This window comes from Cnephaeus nilssonii (genome assembly GCF_951640355.1).
Source record: "Cnephaeus nilssonii genome assembly, chromosome: 6".
Lineage (NCBI taxonomy): Eukaryota > Metazoa > Chordata > Mammalia > Chiroptera > Vespertilionidae > Cnephaeus > Cnephaeus nilssonii.
The window spans coordinates 12,235,745-12,258,750 of record NC_137077.1 but is presented as its reverse complement, the minus strand read 5'-3'; the positions used below and the strand labels follow the sequence as shown (position 1 = coordinate 12,258,750).

Below are 23,006 nucleotides of genomic sequence, written 5' to 3'. Positions count from 1 at the left end.
CTCATACACTTATGACAGAAAATATTTTGTATATTTATATTATATATTTTTCATATTTAGAAGTACACAATTCGTAGAGAAAGAAAACTTTCAAAATCATTGATATTCATTTATTCTATCCCTTTTTCGCAGTACTGAATTATCACTTGGGGTCCCCTGAAACAATTAAATGGTAGACTTAATTAAAATTTATTTCATTCTTACAGGTAATAACCAAGATCTGTAAACCCAAGATCTATAAATAAATATGTGCATCACTTACCTGTTTTAAAGCCAAGTTGCCAATTATTAGGTTCCACTTTTCAATGGGTGAATCCATCTTCCCAATATTTACCTGTTAAGGTGGACATTTTCATATACCACTGAATAAACTATATGCTCTCTATTCTACTTAAACAGCATATGAAGTCTTAAAACCAAAGATAATTCTTTAGTAAATCTGATGAGCTCACATTGCACTTTAAATATAATTCTGAGTTCACTACCAGTCTTACATCTCACATTCAGCTTGCCTGAAATGTTTCAGAATTTTTTTTTAGTTTAATTACTAGCTCACACGTGGACTAGCTAATACTACCCACCTTCCCAGTGGTGCTTTTTTACAACTAACACCGTCAAGAGCATCCTAACATGCCAAATTTTATGTATGTACGCCCAATATAAATACATAATTTTCAGTTGCTAGCATATAATTTCACATCATGAAACTAATGTAATTAGAAGAATTATTGACCAAAAAACCCAGATATAAACAACTCATTCATATGAACATAATTTATATTTGAGCCATGACTAACACTGTTAATAATAAAAAAATTCATTCAGTTCAATATGAATTTTAATCATGTATCTCACTATTAAAGTTTATACTTCTTTCTGCTAAATGGAAGAATGCACTCCAAAAATATTATTATTCACTTATTTTATTATGTTATAAGCCAAATCATACTTATCAACCACTTAGGATTCATAAAATGTATACCCAAATCTGACAAGTTTTTTTAATGCAGTGTTTTGGAAAACAATGAGCAATCGTTATTAAAAGTACTATACGGAGCCAGGTTTCAATTGTTCATCATCTGCTTGGTCATAGAAGATAGGTGAAAGGGTAAAGTGGAAAATATTTAAGGGTATTATATACTTACTAGGGGACCAGTGCACGAATTCATGCACCTTGAAAGGAACTGTGGGCCGCGAGGCTGCAGTGGGCACAGGGCGGGTCTCGGCCCATCCTCCGCGACCCCACTAACCCTAACCCTAACCCTAACTCCCTCCCGCTGCAGACCCCTGGTCCCCTGTCTGCCGGCAGCCTCGCTCCTGCCACCGCTCCCATGCGCTGATGGCACCGGCCCTGCTCGCGCCCACTGGTGGTGCAGAGCTATTGGGGCTGGCGCCAGCAGCAGGTGTGAGCGGCTGCTGCTGCCCCGATCACCCCTCAGGAGCAGGGGGAGGTGGAGAAGCCCTCAGGGGCGATCAGGGCCTGCAGCTGCTGCTCGCACCCGCTGATGGAGCCGAGTGATCAGGACCGGGACTGGCACCGGTAGCGGGTGCAAGCAGTGGGCGGGACCATGGTGCATGGGAGCAAAGAATTTTCAGTAACCACCAGAGGCTTGCCCCTATGACAGCGACCAGCACCCTGCCTTGGTCTGGAGCCCCCATTCACCTGCTCCACCATCCTGCCCTGGCCAATGCCTGCTATGTTCCGCACATGCCCCCTGGTGGTCAGCGCACGTCATAGTGACCGGTTGTTCAGTTGTTCCACCGTTTGGTCTATTTGCATATTAGCCTTTAACTATGGTCAAACTGGCTTCAGACCATTCGGTTACGTGCTACACCAACCTTTCCTGTATCAAGAAAACAGACCCTGTTGTCTAACTTCACTCTGGTCTGTAGTCTCAAAGTACCCAGCAAATGCAAATATTAGTATTTCTCAGTGTTTTTGAGTAATTATTCATCCTGTCTTAATTTGTATACTTCTTTTCTAAGCCTGGAAATCTAAATTATTAATATCATTATTTGGAACTTTAATTTTTCTTTATTTTATAAGTTTTACAATTTGAACTGAAAGTCTAACTTAACATTATTAGGGATAGAGGTTCTGCCAACTTCTTCACATCCCTCCACTGAAATGTAAGTTCAATGAGGGCAGGATCATCTTCTGTTTTGTTTGCTGCTGATTTCCTAGCACACAGAGCAGTGCTTGGCATACAGCAAAGATTCAAAAGTATTTTTAAGCCCTGGCTGGTTTGGCTCAGTGGACAGAGCATCAGCCTGTGGACTGAAGGGTCCCAGGTTCGATTCCGCCCAGGGTCACATGCCTAGGTTGTGGGCTTAATCCCTAGCAGGGAGCGTGCAGGAGGCAGCCAATCAATGATTCTCTCTCATCATTGATGTTTCTTTCTCTCCCTCTCCCTTCCTCTCTGAAATCAATAAAAATATATTTTAAAAATGTATCTTTTTAAATTAATTAAAAAGGCAGAATGCTATAAAATAATTTCAGAAAATCAAGAGTTCTCTGAGAAGAGATTCAAGGCAACAGAAGTGAATTTTGCCTATAGAGGAAAAGTGCTTATCAAATTGTGTTAGGCAATTTGCCTCTGGGAAATAGTTTCACAGGCTTTTTTAAAAATACTATCTTTAGGACAATGGATACCATTTTTACTCATTTATTTCTAGCATTCAGAAGCAGGAAATTTCAGACCTCAGGTAATAGCACCCAACAATTTGTAGAACCACTGTACTTGGCTTATTTTCCAATTATATACTACTGTTATGTATCTATAACAATATCTACTATAATAAATATCTACTGTTGAAAAGATTAAAATCCAGGAAAAATACTCAAGTTAAATATTTTTAAGCCTCACCTGAGAATATGTTTTTATTGATTTTGAGAGAGAGAGAGAGAGAGAGAGAGAGAGAGAGAGAGAGAGAAACATCAATTGATTGGTTGCCTCCTGTACTTGCCCTAACCGAGGATGAAACCTGCAACCTTTTTGGTGTATGCTTTATAGAGTAACAAGTTTTAAGGACAATTAACCTTCAACAGATTGAGGTAATGGACTATATCTGATATCTTATGTTTTAAGATTGCTATCTTTATACTTTCCTTAGATCTTCCTTATAATCCTATAAGCTCACTTATCCTGATTCTCCTGCAGACAATCGTAAAAGTGAGAAAAGACCCTTTAATTGGGCAAAAAGATTAAAATAATCATAGGTTGGCCTTCTAAAGCTATAATGACTTTTACTCCTTTAACAAGTGAAAATTAAAACTACTCTGGAAAACTGTAAAATTTTTTAAAGATTTTTTTGCACATAGTTGAAAAGGCTGATTTCCAAACAGAGCTTGTTTTAAGTTTAACAAATAATTACTCTTCCCTCAGGGAGTACAATTAGGAATCAGCTACAGCAGTCTCAATTACACAACAGGCAACCAAGTTAAGGTGGTGGCAGGTGGGACTTAAGAGAAAGGAAAGCGGGGTTTCATTGTAGGAACTGACAGTCCAGCTGGAGAGGGGAGCACGAGGTGATTGGCAATGTTAGCAAACTGATAAGAAATATCGGTAAAAGGGAATGGCTGGAGTAAGAGAAAGTCATGAGTTTGGTTTTGAATGGAGTGAGTGGTGCAGACACTTGAAAAGTCAGCTCTGGAGGGCAGGAAAGAGACTGGAGACACGGGGCTGAGCCATGTGTAAGCAGTGCTGGATTGCATGAAATTACTGACAGAGAACACGTAGAACAGAGTACTAAAACCTTCAGAAAATCTCAAATCAAGAGGATGAGCAAAGAAAGAGAGACCAAAAAAGTAGACTGAGAAGCAGCAATGAAAGAGGTGGGAGAATGAGGAGAGTTGGGGGGTCTCAAAGTTGAGGATAATAAAATTTTCAAGTAGAGAATTGCCAGTGAAGAGTCCATAGGAGGTGAGACTTTGGGGATTCTGCTATTAGGAAGTCATTAATCTGGGGTGTGAGGGTGACCTGGCCGAGACATCTGTCACCCCATTGATTGCCAGGGTTGATTTGGCTTATCCGGCTGGCTAAGCGGGTGTCCCCCTCCTCCGTCACCAATCCATATGCTGCCTCCGGAAGCTACACGCTCAGTCAAAGAGAACAACCTTCCCTCAAGAGGAGAGGACTTGTCTTTAGTCAAGCATATTTGAGTAGCTGCCCTCCCCTGCTAGACCCTCCAAACAAGGTCTCAGGGAGTCATTGACCTGGAGCTGCTCTAACGGTGGACAGAGTATCAAAACTGGACTCCAGCTGACAATGACTCCCCAGCATTCTATAAGAATCGTAGCCCTCTGCCTAGCAAACGAGACCATTCTCTAAGCAAGTCAAACACCATAAACTAGGTGAATATACCACGTTAACAAAGCTCGATGCCACAAGTGACTGGTTTTCCATTTACTAATATGTTTACTTTACTCCTCTCAAATCCAGAAAAAATTTCAAGTGGCTACTCCTGGTCTTTTAGCGAACTCATCAGCCAATTCTGTCATCTCTCTCTCTCTGAAAATGAGTTCTGGATTCCAACAGGTCTCGCTACACCCGCTGTTACCACCCTGATCCAAGCCAGCGTTATCTCCGTTTGTCTGCCTGCTTCAGTCCTTGGCCCCCTGTAGTCCTGACTCAACACAACAGTCAAAATATTCTGTTAAAAATACCTATCAGATCACATCATTCCTCTGTTCAAAACCTTCCACAGTGGCTTCCCATTTCACACAAGAACCAAAGTCCTTGGTAAGGTCATCTCCTCCCCTGTGACTTATCCCCTCGCTCACTCGGGGTCCCAGCCCTACTGGCCTCTGTGCTGTTCATCCAACACAGTGGTTCTCAGATTTTGGATGTGCATCAGAATCGCCTGGAAAGCCTGTTAAAATACAGACTGCTGAACCAAACACCCATCGTTTCTGATACAGCAGCTCTGGAGTGAGGCCAAGAATTTCCATTTCTAACAAGTAGCTGACACTGCTGGTCAGGAGACCACACTTTGAGAACCATTGGTCTAACATATCAACAACAGTCCTGCCTCTGACCTTTGGCACTGCCTGGAACATCTCTATCTCAAAGAGCCTCAAGAAATAAACGTTAACAAATGAGTACAAGGAAAAAGTAGTGGCTCATGGCAACAAGCTAAGAAAACACGGGTTGTGCATCAAGTCTCTGGTGTCTTAGTTGCTTAGAGAACTGAATAATTCCTTCAGTTTATGACTCAGATATCTTATGATCAGTGACACAATCCTTGACCTATGGAAGGCAGCAATGTCACCCTGCCTCCCCAAAGAAAGGCTCAACTAGCTCACTCTGCAGTGAAGGCTACGACGGATACACTAAGCTTCTAATCAGCTTTGGCGTTCTCTCTTAAATATGAACACACAAACAGACATGACCAGACGTTTGAGGAAAATATCTAATATAAAATACAGATGCCAAAATGACTAAAGTTCAAATTAACAAATAGTAAATTCAGCTCAACTGGTGTGGCTCATGCAGGAGGCAGCTGATCAATCATTGATGTTTTTATCTCTCCCTCTCTCATCATTGAGGTTTCTACCTCTCCCTCTCCCTTCCTCGCTCTGAAATCAATAAAAACCTTTTTTTTAAAAAGAGTGAACTCACCTTTATTCCATTTTAATGGTAACGTGATCAAATTAAACAACATTTCATTTGCAGCATATTCCTTCTTTAACCATAGTCCCTACACTATGGCCTATTTCAAAACTAATGTTTAATTTATTATTTGAATCTAAACGAATGCTGGATAATGTTGAGAATGTTGCTTTTAGACATATTTTCTTTTGAGGTAAGCTAGCCAAAATTTCCACTTTTCTGCGAAGTTAACCAAGTTGCATAATGCTTGTATGCTTAACTGTATCTATCAGAACAAAGTTCATTTTCCAACACAATGAAACGAAAGCCACCTTTCAACTCTCATCCTAATAACCTTCTTCTCCCTTAAAGGTTGCCACTTTTGTTTTTCAAGACTTCTTTACTCCCTTCTCCTGCCAGAAAGCCTCTTGGATTTGGTTCTACCGAGGTGACCCACCAGTTCTTAAAACATAATGCACGCATATTGCTGTATACTATTGTTTCTCGGGATAAGGAGGGCCTGTAATTTTCAGATCAGAAAACCCTGAGGACACTCTGGGTATCCTATCAAGCAGAAATACTTAGCATAGCCCTGAGGTCTAGAAATGTATCCAATAGACTGGGGAAAAACATGTTTCCTGATACAGGTTCTCCATAACAGATGGAAACAGCATAAGTAACATACATACTTTGAGGTAGGAAAAAACTTACTGCAGTGGATAATCTAGATGCCAATGTCATTTCCAAGTTCCCTTTGAGACCAAGTAGTGCAGGAACTAGAATGAAAACTTCTGTTACTTTTTTGAACACCTCCCAGTGCTGTAAGGAAAACAAAAATAGAATTTGCTGACACTTAAAAAAAAAAACATTTTAGAACAAAGACATTTCTAAAAAATCTCAGCCTTTTCCCCAATGTTGCATTTGCATTTTGAATGACAACACGGGTCATTTAATCGGTGAACGTTTAGCTTAACCCCATTCTCGATAGCTCTGAAGCCTTGAGTTACTTTTGAAGCTCCAGTTAGAGTTGGGAGTGGTAGTTGATAGTCACTACATCCCAAAATGCATCTAGCTTGCTACACATTCTACCCTTAAAGTTTACTTTATCCCTTTTTGATGGCAAAAGTTAGTGTAACTCATGGTTAAGAGCACACACTCAAGAACCAAGTAACATAGGTTTGAATCTTGGTTCCAACACTAATTACAACAACCCCACAGGAAAACTGCATTAATATTATCTAATTTCACAAATCCTATATAATAAAAAGGTAATATGCAAACTGACCAAAAGGTGGAACGACCGGTCACTATGATGCGCACTGACCACCAGGGGGCAGATGCTCAATGCAGGAGCTGCCCCCTAGTGCCTCTGTGGCAGCACTAAGGATGTCCCGGGGAGCGGGCCTAAGCCATCAGTCGGACATCCCCCAAGGGCTCCTGGACTGCAAAAGGGTACAGGCCGGGCTGAGGGATGCCCCCTCCCCGAAGTGCACAAATGTCGTGCACCGGGCCTCTAGTGAAAAAATAAAGATTCAGAGAGGTTAAATGATTTTCCCAAGGTCAAAAAATGAGACTCAGAATTGACCTCAGGAGTTCTGAGTCATCCATGTTCTGTCCCAATTTGAGGTTTTGAAACAAAAGTTTGCAGAGCATCTATAATAATAAAAACATAATATGCTAATTAGACCGGATATCCTTCCGGATGAAGCCGGGGCTGTGAGGGCCGAGGCAGCGCCGTGGCAGGCAGGGCCCGAGGCAGAGGAGGTGGCCGCCGCAGCAGAGAGGGGGGAGCCAGGGCAGAGGAGGCAGCCACCATGGCGGCAGGGGCCGAGGCAGAGTCCCCCAGCTACCGCAGCAGGCGGGGGCCGAGGCAGCTGCCGTAGCGGCAGAGGCCGAGCCCCTTGCACGAATTTCGGGCCTCTATTAGGATCATAAAAGGGCACTAAATTGGAAATTAGATTTGTGATTCTAGGCCTGGATCTTACATAACCTGACTGTGTGATCCTGGGTGAGGCATGTATCTTTCGGATCTCAATTTCTTCATCCATGAAATGCAGATACTATCTGCTCTGTCTAGACCTTTGGGAAATACCATGATAATGAAAGTAACACACATTAAAGTACTTTATGAACTGAAAAGACTATACAGATGACTTAACACAATGTGCTATTTTACAAATGCTATAAAGAGGTGACTGTCCCAGTAACAGACTTTATAAACTAAGCATATTAATTTATGCCAAAAAATAATCAAGAACACAGCCATCATTAATACCAAGACAGATGAGAAAAAAATTTAAATCCATCAGCTAAATTAAAGAAAAATTCACTTTGTCCCCAAAGTTTCCCTAGAGGTTGTTCTAAACAGGTGCAGAACTAGGACCAAAAGAGAGTTTAGGAAATGTTTATGAGATCAGTCTCTGGTAAAACCCTGGTTCAAAGGCTTTTCAAGGAAAGCTCTCCCTTGCAGCTAAAGATGGGCCTAAAGCAGCACTGGGACTCCAGTAGCATCCTGGATTCCTTACCCTGTCAGATGGTAACAAACATGTTCTTGTCCATGTTTCATGATGGGCTAAGGATTCTGCTGTGCTAGTGGGGAGATGCATCCTTCGAAGATGATGGTGTGGCAGTGTTGGTAATGATGATGATGATGATGATCAATAACAACAGATAGTAATAACTACACTGCTAGGGATATAATGGTTAAAATAAAACAAAAACTTACTAAATGTAACACAAAAAGCTATCTGATGAAAATGTTATTATAAAGAGTCTAAAGATATATTTATAAGGATATTTATGATAGCACCAGCGTGGGGGAATGAATAAGTAAAGTCTGGTGTATACATACAATGGAACATCAAGCACTCACTTGAAAATGCAGAAGAATATATTTGTTACTAATTTGGAAAGATGTTCACGATGTAATATTAAGCAATGACAATAAGTTCCAGAAAAATATATACAGTATTTCATTTTTATGTTTGGAAAAAAACCACCACCACCTCTGCACAAATGTATATACATATGCACAGAAACAAGACTGCAAGCATATACAACAAACTCAGAACGAGGTCACCCCTGGAGGGGAAGAGAGCTGGGGCTGGAGATGAGGAATAGGGAAGACTTTTTATCTTTTGTTTAACACTCTATATTGTTTACAACCAACATTATTATTGTAAAACTTTATTGAAGACGTACGTTCTGGTCAGAATGAGACAATTATCTTAGAACTTCTAAAGGAAAACAAACAAGAAAACACCTGCAAAGAGCAAATTCTCTACCAGAGCCCGCGTCAGTTCATTCTACTAGGGGACAGCTGAAATCTAAAGTAAGTGTCCGAGCTGAGCAGCCCACATAGAGCACTTGGAACAACAAAGACAGTTAGGTTCAAGATGAAAACCCACCTGGACTATATCCAAAACCATGCCTGCAGACACGGTTCCGAAGCCAGCCAGCAAAAACGGCACCAGGATCTGCAGGGCCATGATGCCGCTGGATTCCTTCGGGAGCTTCTGGTTCGCTTCCACGATGACATCTTCCTCGCTGTCGCTGGGCCGTTCTTCAGCTTGTAGCATGGCAGTGGTTTCGGAAGTCTCCCCGCCGTCACAGTAATTGTAGTTGGCGTAGTCGTCGTACTTCGGGCTGTAGCTTGGTGGCGTGTGCCCATTATTGCCATGGAAAGGCGGCTCCGAGACTCTGTGATACTCCACATGTGGCTCAGACCTGGTACCAAACGTCTGTCCCGCAGCTGATAATCCATCTGGCCAAACGCCGTTCGCCTTTTTGTGCCTGTCTTCCGGGTTTTTCTGGTAAATGACTGGAACCATACTCAACAATAAGTTTAAAAACTTATCAGATTGAACTGTATGTAAGCTTGAAGTCCAGTCTACAAAGCCTCCTCCACGGCTTGGACCACCACTTGTTTTATTAGTAACAGATCTTCCTTTACTATTAGTCATATTGTCATCGCAAAAGACCCTGCACTCCTTAGATCTGAAGCTCCATAAACCATAGCAGATGAATCAGAACCACACAGATGCTGGTTTCAATTAAGATGCTGAATGCATTTTGTAGCAAAATAATGTTTCCACTAATAAAAGATGTTTAGACGTTCCACACAGGGATGGGATCTGGAAAAGAAAGGGTAATTTTTAAAAATCAGATGAACTATGTGGATACTTAAGATTTTCATAATTAAAGATATAAAACACTATCCTCACAACACTGCCATCAGATAGGTGTGATTAGCTCCATTTTATAAATCAGTTTTAATCTTTCATCCCTGGCTCATGAAACTGTCAAGCACAGAGCTTTAGTCTTAAACCGAGTTCCGATGTTAAAGGTTTCATTTTAACCACCACACTGTATTTCTCACCACTTTGTGTGCTGAGTTTGCTTTAAAACCCTCACAATAAATCCTTTTGCCTTAAAAAAATAAAACACATATGTTCTTAAACTAACCCTAAGATACATTATACTTCTTGGGCTTAACGCATAACTGCTTTTTGTCATATAACTGCTTTGTATGCAGAAATATACTACAGAGCTATTTTCTGTGCTCAATCTTGATTATAAGTTTTTCTTATCTTTGCATATTCTATGTAACTAATACCTATGGAATGTCTTCAACTGTCCCTGAAGTTCTACGGTGGACAAATGTATTAAATAAAGTGATAGCTTCCCTTACTATAGGGTGATCTCAGAATCAAACTGCTACAACCCTTTACATATGTCAATACACAGTGAAAGGTAAGGCATATGATAATGTATTTTAAGCACATTAAATAATAAATCATGTTGCTTTATTTATATATATTTTAAAATATGTTTTTAGTGATTTCAGAGAGGAAAGGAGAGGGAGAGATAGAAACATCAATGATGCCAGAGAATCATTGATCGGCTGCCTCCTGCATGACAACCCACAAGGGGCATGTGCCCTGACTGGGAATCAAACCATGACCTCCTGGTTCATAGGTTGACACTAAACCACTGAGCCATGCCAGCTGGGCACTTTATATCTTAATATATATTTTGTTTATTAAATTATGCAGAAACCATGATAATGTCTGCCATAAAAACACTTGTTATATGTGCTGCATACTATACAGGGCATTTATTTCACATATAAAATTAGATTGGAGTCATATTTGTAGTTCTGACATACAAAAAATAAATTATCCTATATAATAAAAGGCTAATATGCAAATTGACTGAATGGCAGAACTACGGGTCGCTATGACACGCACTGACCACCAGGGGGCAGACGCTCAACGCAGGAGCTGCCCCCTGGTGGTCAGTGGGCTCCCATAGGGGGAGCGCTGCTCAGCTAGAAGTCGGGCTCACGGCTGGCAAGTGCAGCGGACAGCAGCCTCTCCCGCCTCCGCAGCAGCGCTAAGGATTCCTACTGAGTGCTAAGGATGCCCTACTGAGCGCTAAGGATGTCCTACTGACGACTTAGGCCCGCTCCCCTAAGCTGTCAGTCAGACATCCCCCGAGGGCTCCCAGACTGTGAGAGGGCGCAGGCTGAGCTGAGGGGACCCCCGCCCCCCCCCCGCCAAGTGCACAAATTTTGTGCACTGGGCCTCTAGTATAAATATAATCCCTCTGTTATCTAGGGAATAACCAAAATGAAAGGGGTCACAAATATTCACTTAACCCTCTACTTTGCAAGCCAACCAAAAGAAAGCTCGTAGTACACTTACCACTTCATATCCTTCTCAAAGTCTGCTCTGACGCACAATTCCAGAGTGGGCCCCTGACTGGCAGGCCAGTGACCAGATTCTCTCACAGACTTTGAACTAAGAGGCACAAACACATACTTACTAATTGCTAGTTTGAGACTGTGGGCACTGAAGCTGCAAGATCATGCCCACTTGCCCGGGTAGAGAGCCTGTTTGAACAGCTGCAAATGCTTTCACAGCTATCTATCACAATGGACCTAAAGGCCTCAGGTGTTTCCCGGGAAAGTGGCACTGACTTGGTGAGGGACAGATGGCCCCACTACCTGAATGGACTGCCCGCCCACCAATTCAGACTAAGAATTGTTGTTGTCAGTACTGCTGCTTTTAAGGAAAATTATTGTATTCGTCAATATTTGTTTGCAATTCCTCAGAACCGTGGTCAGCAAACTGCGGCTCGCGAGCCACATGCGGCTCTTTGGCCCCTTGAGTGTGGCTCTTCCACAAAATACCACGGCCTGGGCGAGTCTATTTTGAAGAAGTGGCGTTAGAAGAAGTTTAAGTTTAAAAAATTTGGCTCTCAAAAGAAATTTCAATCGTTGTACTGTCGATATTTGGCTCTGTTGACTAATGAGTTTGCCGACCACTGCCTTAGAATATCCATCTCTTCTCCTTGGATAGGAGACAAGTGGATGCTGAGGTGTACTCATCTATGTCATCATCCCCTCCTTTTCCTTCTTTCCCTCTTGTGATTTTGGAGGGGTCTGGATAGTCCTACTGGGAAACATTCTTAAAATACAGATTCTAGGACCCCATACCTACTGACTGAGAATTCTATATCTGAGCCCTATAAATCTTTTAAGTTCCCCACGAGATGTTGGTGCACACTTCCTGTGATCTTGCACTGAGAATCCCATGAGTGGATTAAATACCAGTTGCCAGTTTGGGCCACCTGCAGATTGACGGGTACACACAGTAAGTCAGTGTTAGAGAAAATCAGATGAATGGAAACGATGTCCGGGGGAAGCAGAGAAGAAGCCAAGCAGTCCCAGAAAGCGAGATAAATAAGGCTGGCCTGCTGCCGGAGAACCTTCCGTAATGAGAGGCTAGGCTGTATGTCTGGAACGTAGGAGATTCCCGGCAGCCTGAAATGAGTCAGATTGAGTTTCTTTTCCTTCAGCCTACTCACCTCCTTTTTAAAAATGAGCATTTCACGGCCTCCAAGACATATTTAATCAGACAAAACACAAAACAAACCTCAAAGAGATTGAGCTTTCAGACAAACCGTTTTCACTGAAGGGCAAGTGATGGATATAGGCAGTTCCTTCTTCTTCTGGAGGCAGAATCATCAGGTTGATCAACATGGAAATGCAGAGACATGTAGATAAGCCAGAAAGAAGGATGACAGTCCCTGTATCACCATTCAGTCACCCGAAAATTCAGAAAGCTCAAAATGCGTTCTTGGGAAACTTGATCCACAGAAAAATGGAGGGGAGGGAAGGGAAGGAAATGAGGAATTTCCCAAGACAAGTCATCTCTCTGAGAAGACGTGCAGGACCCAGCTAAGCGCAGAGTCTACACTGAGGTGGCCAGTGGGATCCAGATGCAGAGACACATCCAGTTCATACTTTTGCTCCTATTATTCTCACTTCAGCATAAGCTATTGTGGTTAGATGGAGAGATAAATATCTACCAGGGCCACTGTGCAGAGACCATACAGAGCCTTTGTGTAAAGTCAAAACCAGAGTGCCTCCCAGAAAAAGGAAGCTTGTGAGTGGAGTCCTGGGCTGCATTTCAGCCCACTCCATCCCCTCAGCCAAGCACCCTCACATACTGCACAGCATGCATAATCTTAGCCAGCAGACTGGGCAGTTGGGTAAAAGACTAAACCATGTTTAAAGAACATAAAGCACAAATGAGGGACATGTATTTCTGTTGTTGTTTGCTCAGCGTTTTTCCCCAGTTTTTTTAGCTAGTGGTATCTCCATTTCCTGTGTGAAACCATTCTTCCCCTATTCCATGAGGTCCTGGTAGGTCTATCAATCACAGTTCCCTACCCGCTAGACCACGTACTGACAGGTGGCTTGAGCAGGATCTGAGTCCTTCCCTGGAATTTCATATACTATTTGTTGCATTACTCTCTGCTGAGTGCCTGCTAGATCCCATGATTAACAACACAGGCACCATTCCTGCTCCTGAGGAAAAACAATCAGGTGAGCAGATAAATGAGACACTTGGTGATAACCGCTAGGAAGGAAAGAGTTCATTTAAGGAAGAATGAATGACTTACAGGGCTGAGAGGGGAAGGCCTCAGGGAGTTTTCTCACTTTGCTTTGGAATAACATAACTCCGAAGCAGTCACTAAGTCTCCCTCCCCAAAGGTTCCCCCTACCACCACCACCGTCACTGCCACTTGCAGGAAAGCCATCTACCTGAGAAGACCCACAGAACCAGAGCAAGGCCAGGATGACAGGGTCCTGACAATGTAATTAGAACCTCTATTTCATTAGTTGAAGCCCATCCTACCCCTGATCTTCCCAATTACATGAGCCAATAAAACTCCTTCATTGATTAAGCTAGCCTGAGTGGTGTTTCTATAAAAATAGCTAATTTTTTTTTAACAACGCACTTTGGTAGTAGAAGTTACCTTCCTACAGGTGCACACCATGGACCACTTGAAACTCATACAGTGATATATGTCAATTATGTGTCGATACACTAGAAAAAAATTAAATGTATACACATAATCAAAAAACTACTTTTTAAAACCTTTCTTTAAAAAATAAGTTTACATTTTAACACGAAAAACGTAGATAGGACAAAATCTCAGACAAAAAGATAGCCTTTCCATTGAATACATTTAAACTTATAAAAAAAAAAAAACCTCCATATTCCCTATGAAAGTTTTGTCATGGGCCGGCACTGGGCTACAGAGATGTGTCAGGGAACCATTGACTTAAAGGAAAATACTAATACTTCACTTCTTATGAATTCAATTTGGTTACAAAAACAAAAAAAACATTACTACTAAAATTCCTTATTTTTAAAGGAAAAGAAAAGGAAGTGTACGGTATGTGTGTTGATTTACGAAAGTGGTATCTCGGAGGAAACCTGCCCATTGTGCTGGAGTGGGCATTCTGTTCCACTGCAAAGGTTAAATAACCTGAAAAACCCAGCAGAGCTGTGAGTTAGCAGGCCTAAATCACGCCGGATTACTAAAGGCAGCATATGGGCGTTTAATACTTGCTATCTTCCCACAACAATAAAAAGGTTTTTATGTAATGTATTACTAGTAATTATCACACTTAGAAAAAAAATCACAAAAGTTGTTGATCAGGTGGATATTTCATATTTAAATAAATAAACATAAAACCACAGTACTGCCACATACATGTGTACCCACACAAAATAACCTAGAAGTCTAACTATGATTATTACGTATTCTTACCTTTCCCCCTCTGCAAGTGGGCATTCTGTTCCTTCCGTTTTCTTTTTGAACACATCTTCCATGTTTCTGTTTATTACTGAAATGTAGCTAGTTCCCAAACGGGTTGTAATATGTGCTCAGTTAAAATAGCTTTCAGGGAGACCATGCCAAACAAAACTAGACCTTAACTTACATTATGCAAATTATTTCCTTGTTTTATAAAAAAAAGAACAACAACAACATTGGTACATTCTTTTGAATACTAGCCAGTAAGTACTTAACCGTGTAATTGTATAACAGGTTCATTAAGAAGGATCATGTCTGTTTAACTTGCTTTTTGCAGTACTCAAATAGCAGGTTGACTTTATGGCTGCTCAGTTTTCTTCAACTATTTTCATGTTAAAGATCCCAACCTGTGCAAATCCTCACCAATTTCTCTCAATGATTAACTCCTTCCATTCAAGCAAAAGCTAATTTTAAAAGCTTTTTAGATACCAGTTTCATCATCTGAACTCCTCAGCTTTTCCATTTCTTATCCCTTTTCCTGAAGAATTGACCATCAGATCAACACTCAGCACATAAGCCAAACAGCTCTTACGTAATCATCCCTTTGGTTTTCTCGTGTTCACTCTGACAATGCTTTCTGCTGTCCTGCCATGACCTCATTGCCACACCCTTCTCCCTTGAGAAGTCATCAGAACCCAGGGGGACAGCCTAGTCCCATTTCTGGAGGTCACGGCCCTTGACTATCGAATCATATTAAAGAACTCTCTTTCTCCATTTGAGCTAGCCCTACAGCTATTATTAAAATCATGTCTCATTGTTAGCCCTTTGATTTCATCATTCTCATCCAATGAGCTCCCTGCATTGCTTATTTCTGGTTATCAATTATTTCATACTGACTCAATGCCTTCTACTAGATTACCTAAACCAGCTAAATTATTCTCTTACTCTTCCCAAGCTTCAAATTTGCTTTATTCAGCTTTCCTACTTCTACACCTTGTACCAAATGGTTCCCAACACCCAAGAACTTTGACCCGTTCAAAAGGTCACAAAAGTATACTACCTCAAAGAAATCTATCAAATTAATATAGGATTAAAAAGAAAAAAAATAATGTAGGATTAAGGGTACAGAGAGGAAAGAACAGTCAAAATTAAATGCTCAAAATACAGCTAGCAATTTTCCTATCACAGTTTTAAAAAAGAGGGATTTTTGTCTTGTTTTGTTTTGTTTTGTTTTGTTTTTAAAGAAAGGCATCTAGCCCTGGCTGAGTGGCTCATTGGAGCATTGTCCCATACACCAAAAAGGTTGTGGGTTCAATTTCCGGTCAGGGGACATACCTAGGTTGACGGTTCAATCCTGGTCTGGCCACAAACAGGAGGCAACAGATCGATGTTTCTCTCTCACATCAGTGTTTCTCTCTCTCTCCCTCTTCCTCTCTCTAAAATCAATAAAACATATCTTCAGGTGAGGATTAAAAAAAAAAAGAAAGGTGTCCATTTGGTCTCCCACTGCCAATTCCCACATAGCACAGGTAAGATATTTTTTCCTGTGATATTTAATATATCACTTGACCCTCAAAAGCGAAAAATCAATATGGTGATGTAAAAGAAATCTCCTGAACTCTAACTATACTGTTGCTGCTGGGCAGAGATATAATTCATGAGAATGTGTGACCAGGAAAAAAAAAAAGGGGGTGTGTGTGTGGATGTCTTCTGTCCATTTCCTCTAGCTACCCAAGAAAATGGAACTATCTATCCCACGGTAGCAATTCTAAAGAATGAAGGTAGGCCCAGTCAATGACTGGCCCACAAACCTTGTAAGGTCTAAGTCTCAAATGGCTCCAAGCACAGCTGAGTTAGAGTCATTTATATACCTTATCCTATAATCTTTATCATTGTTCAGCCATGTAAAAGTGCTTGGAAACTGAAATATAAGAAATCCTACCTCACAAATACTGTCCTCCCTAATTAAAAGGCTCACTTCTAGAGTGGAATGGAAGTATCTTCATTCCTTTTTTTTTGGCTGAAATATAGAGTTTACTTTTTATTATTATTATTAATTTTAGAGAGAGAGAGTAATGGTGGGGGGAGGGGGAAGACATCGATTTGTTGTTCTACTTATCCATGAATTCAATGGCTGATTTTTCTATGTGCGCTAACCAGATACCAAACCTGAAATCTTGGCGATATTGGCACAATGCTCTAAACTGAGCAACCCAGCCAGGACAGAGTTAGCTTATTTAAAAAACCTTGACTTCTTTTTTTTTTAAATATTTTTTAATTGATTTTTTATGGAGAGGAAGGGAGAGGGAGAGAGAGTTAGAAATATCAATGAGAGAGAAACATCGATCAGCTGCCTCCTGCACACCCCCCACTGGGGATGTGCCTGCAACCAAGGTACATGCCCTTGACCGGAATCAAACCTGGGACCTTTCAGTCTGCAGGCCGACGCTCTATCCACTGAGCCAAACCAGTTAGGGCAACCTTGACTTCTTTGGCTTAAACTGGAAGCTGTCTACTTACACTGAATTCAAGCACTCACATAGGTCTCATTTCGCTAATAGTAAAACTATTACTATTGATGTAAAACTATTACTATTGATGTAAAACTTTCTTAACAAGTTAAAATGGGAGAAAAGTGAAAAAGTAATTAACTGCCATTTCAGTCACTCTGGATTGCTGTAAAATTGGTGGTCTTAATGTTTCCTAACAAACACAAAAGCTTGAAAAGTTATGGACATGATTCGGCTACTGACATACAAAAGCTAGCTGATTCCATAAATCAATCACTCATTTCTAAGACTGCCCACTGACACAAAAGGCTAATGCCATGAAATTTAGCAATCCTGAAGTTTCTATATACCTAAAAGACAGCCTAATATTTGTAAAGAATTCATTTAAGACCAGATAAATCATCTGTGGGTTTAATAAGCCTTCTGTATAATAAATCCTCAATTAGCACAAATAATTTTTCAAAAGAAGCCAGACCCAGAACAAATGATTTTGTTTTCAGAATCACAATGCTCAACTCCACTTTAAAATAATAATAATTTTTAAAAGAATGCTTTATTTGGAAGAAAGATACAGAAAAAAACAAGACAATCAATCAACTAAACTACAACCTACAGTTAAGCCATTTCTACTTATTGAGAAGTTGTTGACAGAGTAAATATGGTGTGTGTCCTAGAACTAAGAGTATTCTATAAACAAAGTACAGTTTATCCTGCCAAGTGCCATCTGTTAGATTTATATCTAGCCCCTATCAAACCAATCAACTGTAACATGTGAAAAAAAATGTTCATTTAACTAGGGTATTCTGATTAAATTGATAGCAGTACAAAAATAGATTTTTTAAAAAGAATACAGGAAGCAAACACTTGCCGGAAAGATCAGTTTGTTTGAAACGACTCAATGAATGGCTGGATATCAAAGGAGTTGTCCCATCAGAGAACTCTGTTTTGAAGTTGAGAAACTGCTTTTAAACAACAAAAAAGTAGATTTCCCTTACTCTATCTTAAACACTGCTTAATTGTATCTTGTTTAAAAAACAAAACTACCCAACATTTAATAACTTGCTCCTATAATTGACATGTAATTGACATTCATTTCCTGCAAACAACCACTAAGAACACAACACCTCTGCTTGAATCCTTACTTAGAAATTATAGCTACAGAAAGCCATGCTACTAAAAACTGGTATTTTTATTTTTCTGTAATAAAGATTGAGCGCCCCCCCCCATTTTTTTAACTTTAGCAGCAAGGAAATTTAATAATCAATTTATTAATCTTAACATTATACTACTCTTATTTTCTTTGGTACTGGTTTTGTAATTCTTTTTTTGAAACCAATATTTCTTGTAGGCGTTGTTTTTATAAACTGACTCAACACACTGTATAAAAGATAGTGTACATAAGACAAATAAAACATTTCCCTACTGTTTTTCTCTGGTATTTAAAAATCTGAAATACCTAAATTTAGACACTAGATAGAGTTTCAAATAAGTAGAAATTATTACTCAGAAGTTATACAAAAATATATTCTCACACTTTTACCCCCAACACATTCTTCTACTCCTAGAAAGAATTCAATTCTAAAAATGCAAACACACTTCTGGGACCTATTAAAAATGCACTTCACTCTTTGTATAATTAAACTGAAAATAAAAGCCTCCAGAAATGTAAGGTGCAGAAAAGATGCCAATGTGTCAAAGTTTTTTTTTTTGTTGTTTTTTTTTAATTTCCATTTGCGAGAAAAAGAGAAACATCGATTTGTTGTTCCACTTACTTATGTGTTCACTGGTTGATTCTTATATGTGCCCTGACCAGGGATCGAAACAGCAAACTGTGAATCAGAACAACGCTCTAACCAACTGAGCTACCCTGGCCAGGGCTCAAAGTTTTAAAATCTTTTTAAGAAAAGGGAAAGGAAGAAAGGAAGTGTATGTGTCAAAGTTTAAAAGAAAAACAAAGCTTTCTTTGTAAGAAAAGTGAGAGGTTAAAAAAAAAACAAAACACCGATTTGCCACCTGTCAGGTTACAATGTCTCTTCTACATTTTAAGATTAAGCGTGTCTCGCCGTCTTCAGCTACCCCGTCAACCATTCACTCAGAGCACTCCTAATTTCCCAGGGCCCTCTCCTGTCCCCCCTCCTGGAGCCGGCGACCCGGAGGAGCAGGCCGCACTACATGGCATTACCTTCCATGGGGTGAGGACTAGGACAGCTCCCGCACTGACGTCTGCCTCAGGAGCTCGCCCACCTCCTTCCCTCGCTGGCACATCTTCTCCCAGGGAAAGGAAGCCAGGTCTACCTTCCCCAGACTGCACTTTCCCTCGAGAGTGTTCCCTGGTACACAGGGCTGCAAAGAGGGCTCAAGTGCGCAAACCCACTAGCAGAGACTACAGGCAGATCAGATAAACTACGGGCACACAGTGTTATGTTACTCAATTATCTTGGCATCAAACTGAAACAGTGGCCTAACTCACCACCTTTACTCCCTGCAATCAACTCTCTCCTCTACCCTTTGGTCAGGGCTGCACACTTTTCTTTTATTCAAATGCCAGTTTGAAAAAAAAAAAAAAGAAAGGAAAGGAAAGACAAGGAGCCATTTTCTGAACCGCTCTAAATCCAACCTGCAGTTCAAGCTAAAACTACTCTCAAAACCACCCCAAAGCAACATAGTTGCCACTAATGGTCTTTGCTCATAAAAATGTCCTGACTATACCCCTTTCATACTTCATCTGAAACTTTGCTTCTAATGTCCACTGGCATAGCTTATCATTTACTAGAGGCCCGGGTGCATGAAATTTGTGCACTTGTGGGGAGGGGTCCCCGTCAGCCCTGCCTGTGCCCTCTTGCAATCTGGGAGCCCTTGGGGGATGTCTGGCCTCCATGGAGGTGAGAGAGAGGCTCCCGCCACCACAGTGCTCGCCAGTTATGAGCCCAGCTTGTAGCTGAGCAGTGTTCCCCCTGTGGGAATGCACTGACCACCAGGGGGCAGCTCCTGTGTTGAGCATCTGCCCCCTGGTGGTCAGTGGGCATCATAGTGACCGGTCATTCTGCCGTTCGGTCAATTTGCATATTAGCCTTTTATTACATAGGATTGTTTCTCCTTTTTTTCCACAGGAGCAACATGTGTTCAATGCAAACACTAAAAAAAAACAAAAAAAAAACAATGATAAACAAAAATTGTTTATTCTAGAAACCCACCATCCAAGATAATCACTGATCACATATTGGTGTATATGATGACGTTACCATATTGTTATTTATATATATATATATATATATATATATATATATATATATATATATATATATAGTAGAGGCCGGGTGCACAAAATTTGTGCATGGAGGGGGGTGTCCCTCGGCCTGGCCTATACCATCTCATAATCTGGGACTCCTCAGGTAGGGTCCCTAGGCTTGGCTGGCAATCAGGGCCTATTGGGGCTTTTCTTCCCCCAGCTACAGGCAGCTGGCCCCACCCCCGCCGCTGCCACTGCTTGCCGTCTGTGCAGCACTGCCCCCCCTCCCCCGCCACTGGCCGTCTCCCTCTGTAGGCGACAGGTGTGGGGTGTGACCGCTTGGCTGGCCTGGGCCTCCCTCTGTGGGGCAATTGCTGGCCAGCCCCATACCCGCCACAGCATCACTGGCCAGTGGCCTGGGCCTCCCTCTGTGGGGCGATCAATTGTGGGGCCCCCAGATTGACCGCCCCGCAGAGGGAGGCCCTGCCCACCTGCCACAGCGCCGCCAGAGGTAGCCTGGGCCTCCCTTTTTGGGGCGATTGTGGACCCCCCCCCCCAATCCCCGCCTCCTGATCGATTGCCCCGCCGGCCGGTGGCCTAGGCTTCCCTCTTTGGGGCGATCGATGGCAGAGCACCCCCATTGATTGCCCCATAGAGGGTGGCCTGGGCCTCCCTCTGCGGGGTGATCATGGGGCAATAGCAGGGCCCCCCTGAACCAACTGCATCGAACCCGTCTTGGCTGGCCTGGCGCCAGTGCATGTCATAATGTGGTCATCCGGAAGGTCGTCCAGACGGTCGTTCTGCTGTTCGGTCGTTTGGCCGATTCGCATGTTACGCTTTTATTATTATAGATATGTTTAAAACAAAAATAGGCTCATATTGCACATACTATTTTGCATCCTACTTTTTGCATTTCAAAATGGATCAAAAATGTTTCCTCATAATATTATTCTACAAACTTTTTTGGTGAGGGTTGTGTGTGTGTGTGTGTGTGTGTGTGTGTGTGTGTGTGTGTGTTGTTAATCCTCACCAGAGGATTTTTTTTCCATTGCTTTTTCAGAGAGAGTGAAAGGGAGGGAAGAAGAGATAAACATTGATGTGAGAGACATATCAACTGGTTGCCTCCCACACATGCAACCCACATACGTGCCCTTGACCAGGAATCAAACTCGAGACCCTTTGGTTCACCCAGCCAACACTCTAACCACTGAGCAACACTGGCCAGGGCTACAAAGCTATTTTTAATGGCTACTTAAAATTTTACTATTTATAAAACTCCCAGGAGCCCTAGAATTTCTTCTTCTTTTTTTTTTCTTCTTTCTCTTCTACTTTTCCCTCTCCACACATTCCTCAGTGAGAAAAATACAGTCAACCCTCGGTTCTATCTCCCATCTTGAACAATTCGGTTCGTGACCTGACACCCCTTTCCTGCTGATACATCAGCATGACAAAAAGTGCCTCTCAGGCCACAAACAAAGGAGAGAATGTGAGTCAGTTTACCACTAAACCGCACGTTATTAACATCTCAGGAAATCGCACAGTGAATATTTTTGTGTTTTGTTTTCTTTTGCTTTCGTTGCTGGTGAAATGGAGCTTTAGCACTATTTTTAAGACATATAGAGGCCATCAGGAGAGCTAATGTTGCTAAGGGTGTGAAAGAAACAATGATCACAGGCAACTGAAAAGGTAGAAAAACTGTTGTTGATTGGGGTAAACAAAAAACAGTTCACCGGTGACAGCGTGCAGCGACCATGTGTAAAAGCAAAGATGCTGCATACTGACTTCCGGGAAGATACCCCTGGAACAAGTGCTGAAAGTGATTCATTTAAGGATGAGAGCGAGTGGTCAGATACATTTAAGAAAAGAAGTACTTGTTTATAGATCAGACGTACTATATATAAGAAAGGCTAAAACCAAATCATTTGGGAGCCTGCGGCAAATTAATTCAATTTACATTATTTCTAATGGGAAAAAATGATTCAGTTTTCAAATAAATCGCTTCTCAAACAGCCTTCTGGAATAAATTTTGAGAACCAAGGTTCCTCTGTACAGCTAAAAGGCAACAGCCTTGCCCTGGCCAGAGGCTTGGTTGGTTGGAATGTCATCCCATATACCAAAAGGTTGCAGGTTTGGTTCCTGGTTAGGGCGCATACCTAGGTTACAGGTTTGATCCTCAGTCAGGGTGTGTACAGGAGGCAACCAATTGATGTTTCCCTCACATTGATCTTTCTTTCTTTCTCTCTCTCTCTCTCTCTCTCTCTCTCTCTCTCTCAAATCAATTTAAAAAAAACATATCCTTGCCGAAACCGGTTTGGCTCAGTGGATAGAGCGTCGGTCTGCGGACTGAAAGGTCCCAGGTTCGATTCCGGTCAAGGGCATGTACATTGGTTGCGGGCACATCCCCGGTGGGGGGTGTGCAAGAGGCAGGTGGTCGATGTTTCTCTCTCATCGATGTTTCTAGCTCTCTGTCCCTCTCCTTTCCTCTCTGTAAAAAAATCAATAAAATATATTTTTTTAAAAAAAAAACATATCCTTGGGTGAGGATAAAATCCTATATAATAA

The 23,006-nt window shown here is 41.5% G+C and overlaps 1 protein-coding gene across 3 annotated transcripts in view; it reads right to left on the bottom strand.

The window, feature by feature from the left end:
* The window catches only part of SLC41A2 (solute carrier family 41 member 2), a 75,302-nt gene that overhangs the window by 41,083 nt on the left and 11,213 nt on the right, over positions 1–23,006 (bottom strand). For 2 of the 3 annotated variants that reach the window (XM_079775098.1, XM_079775097.1), the window contains exons 2-4: positions 8,999–9,724; positions 6,303–6,410; positions 263–334 (exon numbers count right to left, since the gene is read on the bottom strand). In XM_079775098.1, coding sequence (XP_079631224.1) covers positions 263–334; positions 6,303–6,410; positions 8,999–9,553 — 735 coding nt within the window. In that variant the 5' untranslated portion in view covers positions 9,554–9,724. Of the gene's footprint in view, positions 1–262; positions 335–6,302; positions 6,411–8,998; positions 9,725–11,296; positions 11,393–23,006 lie in introns of those variants that run through there. The other variant, XM_079775099.1, reaches the window with a different exon arrangement.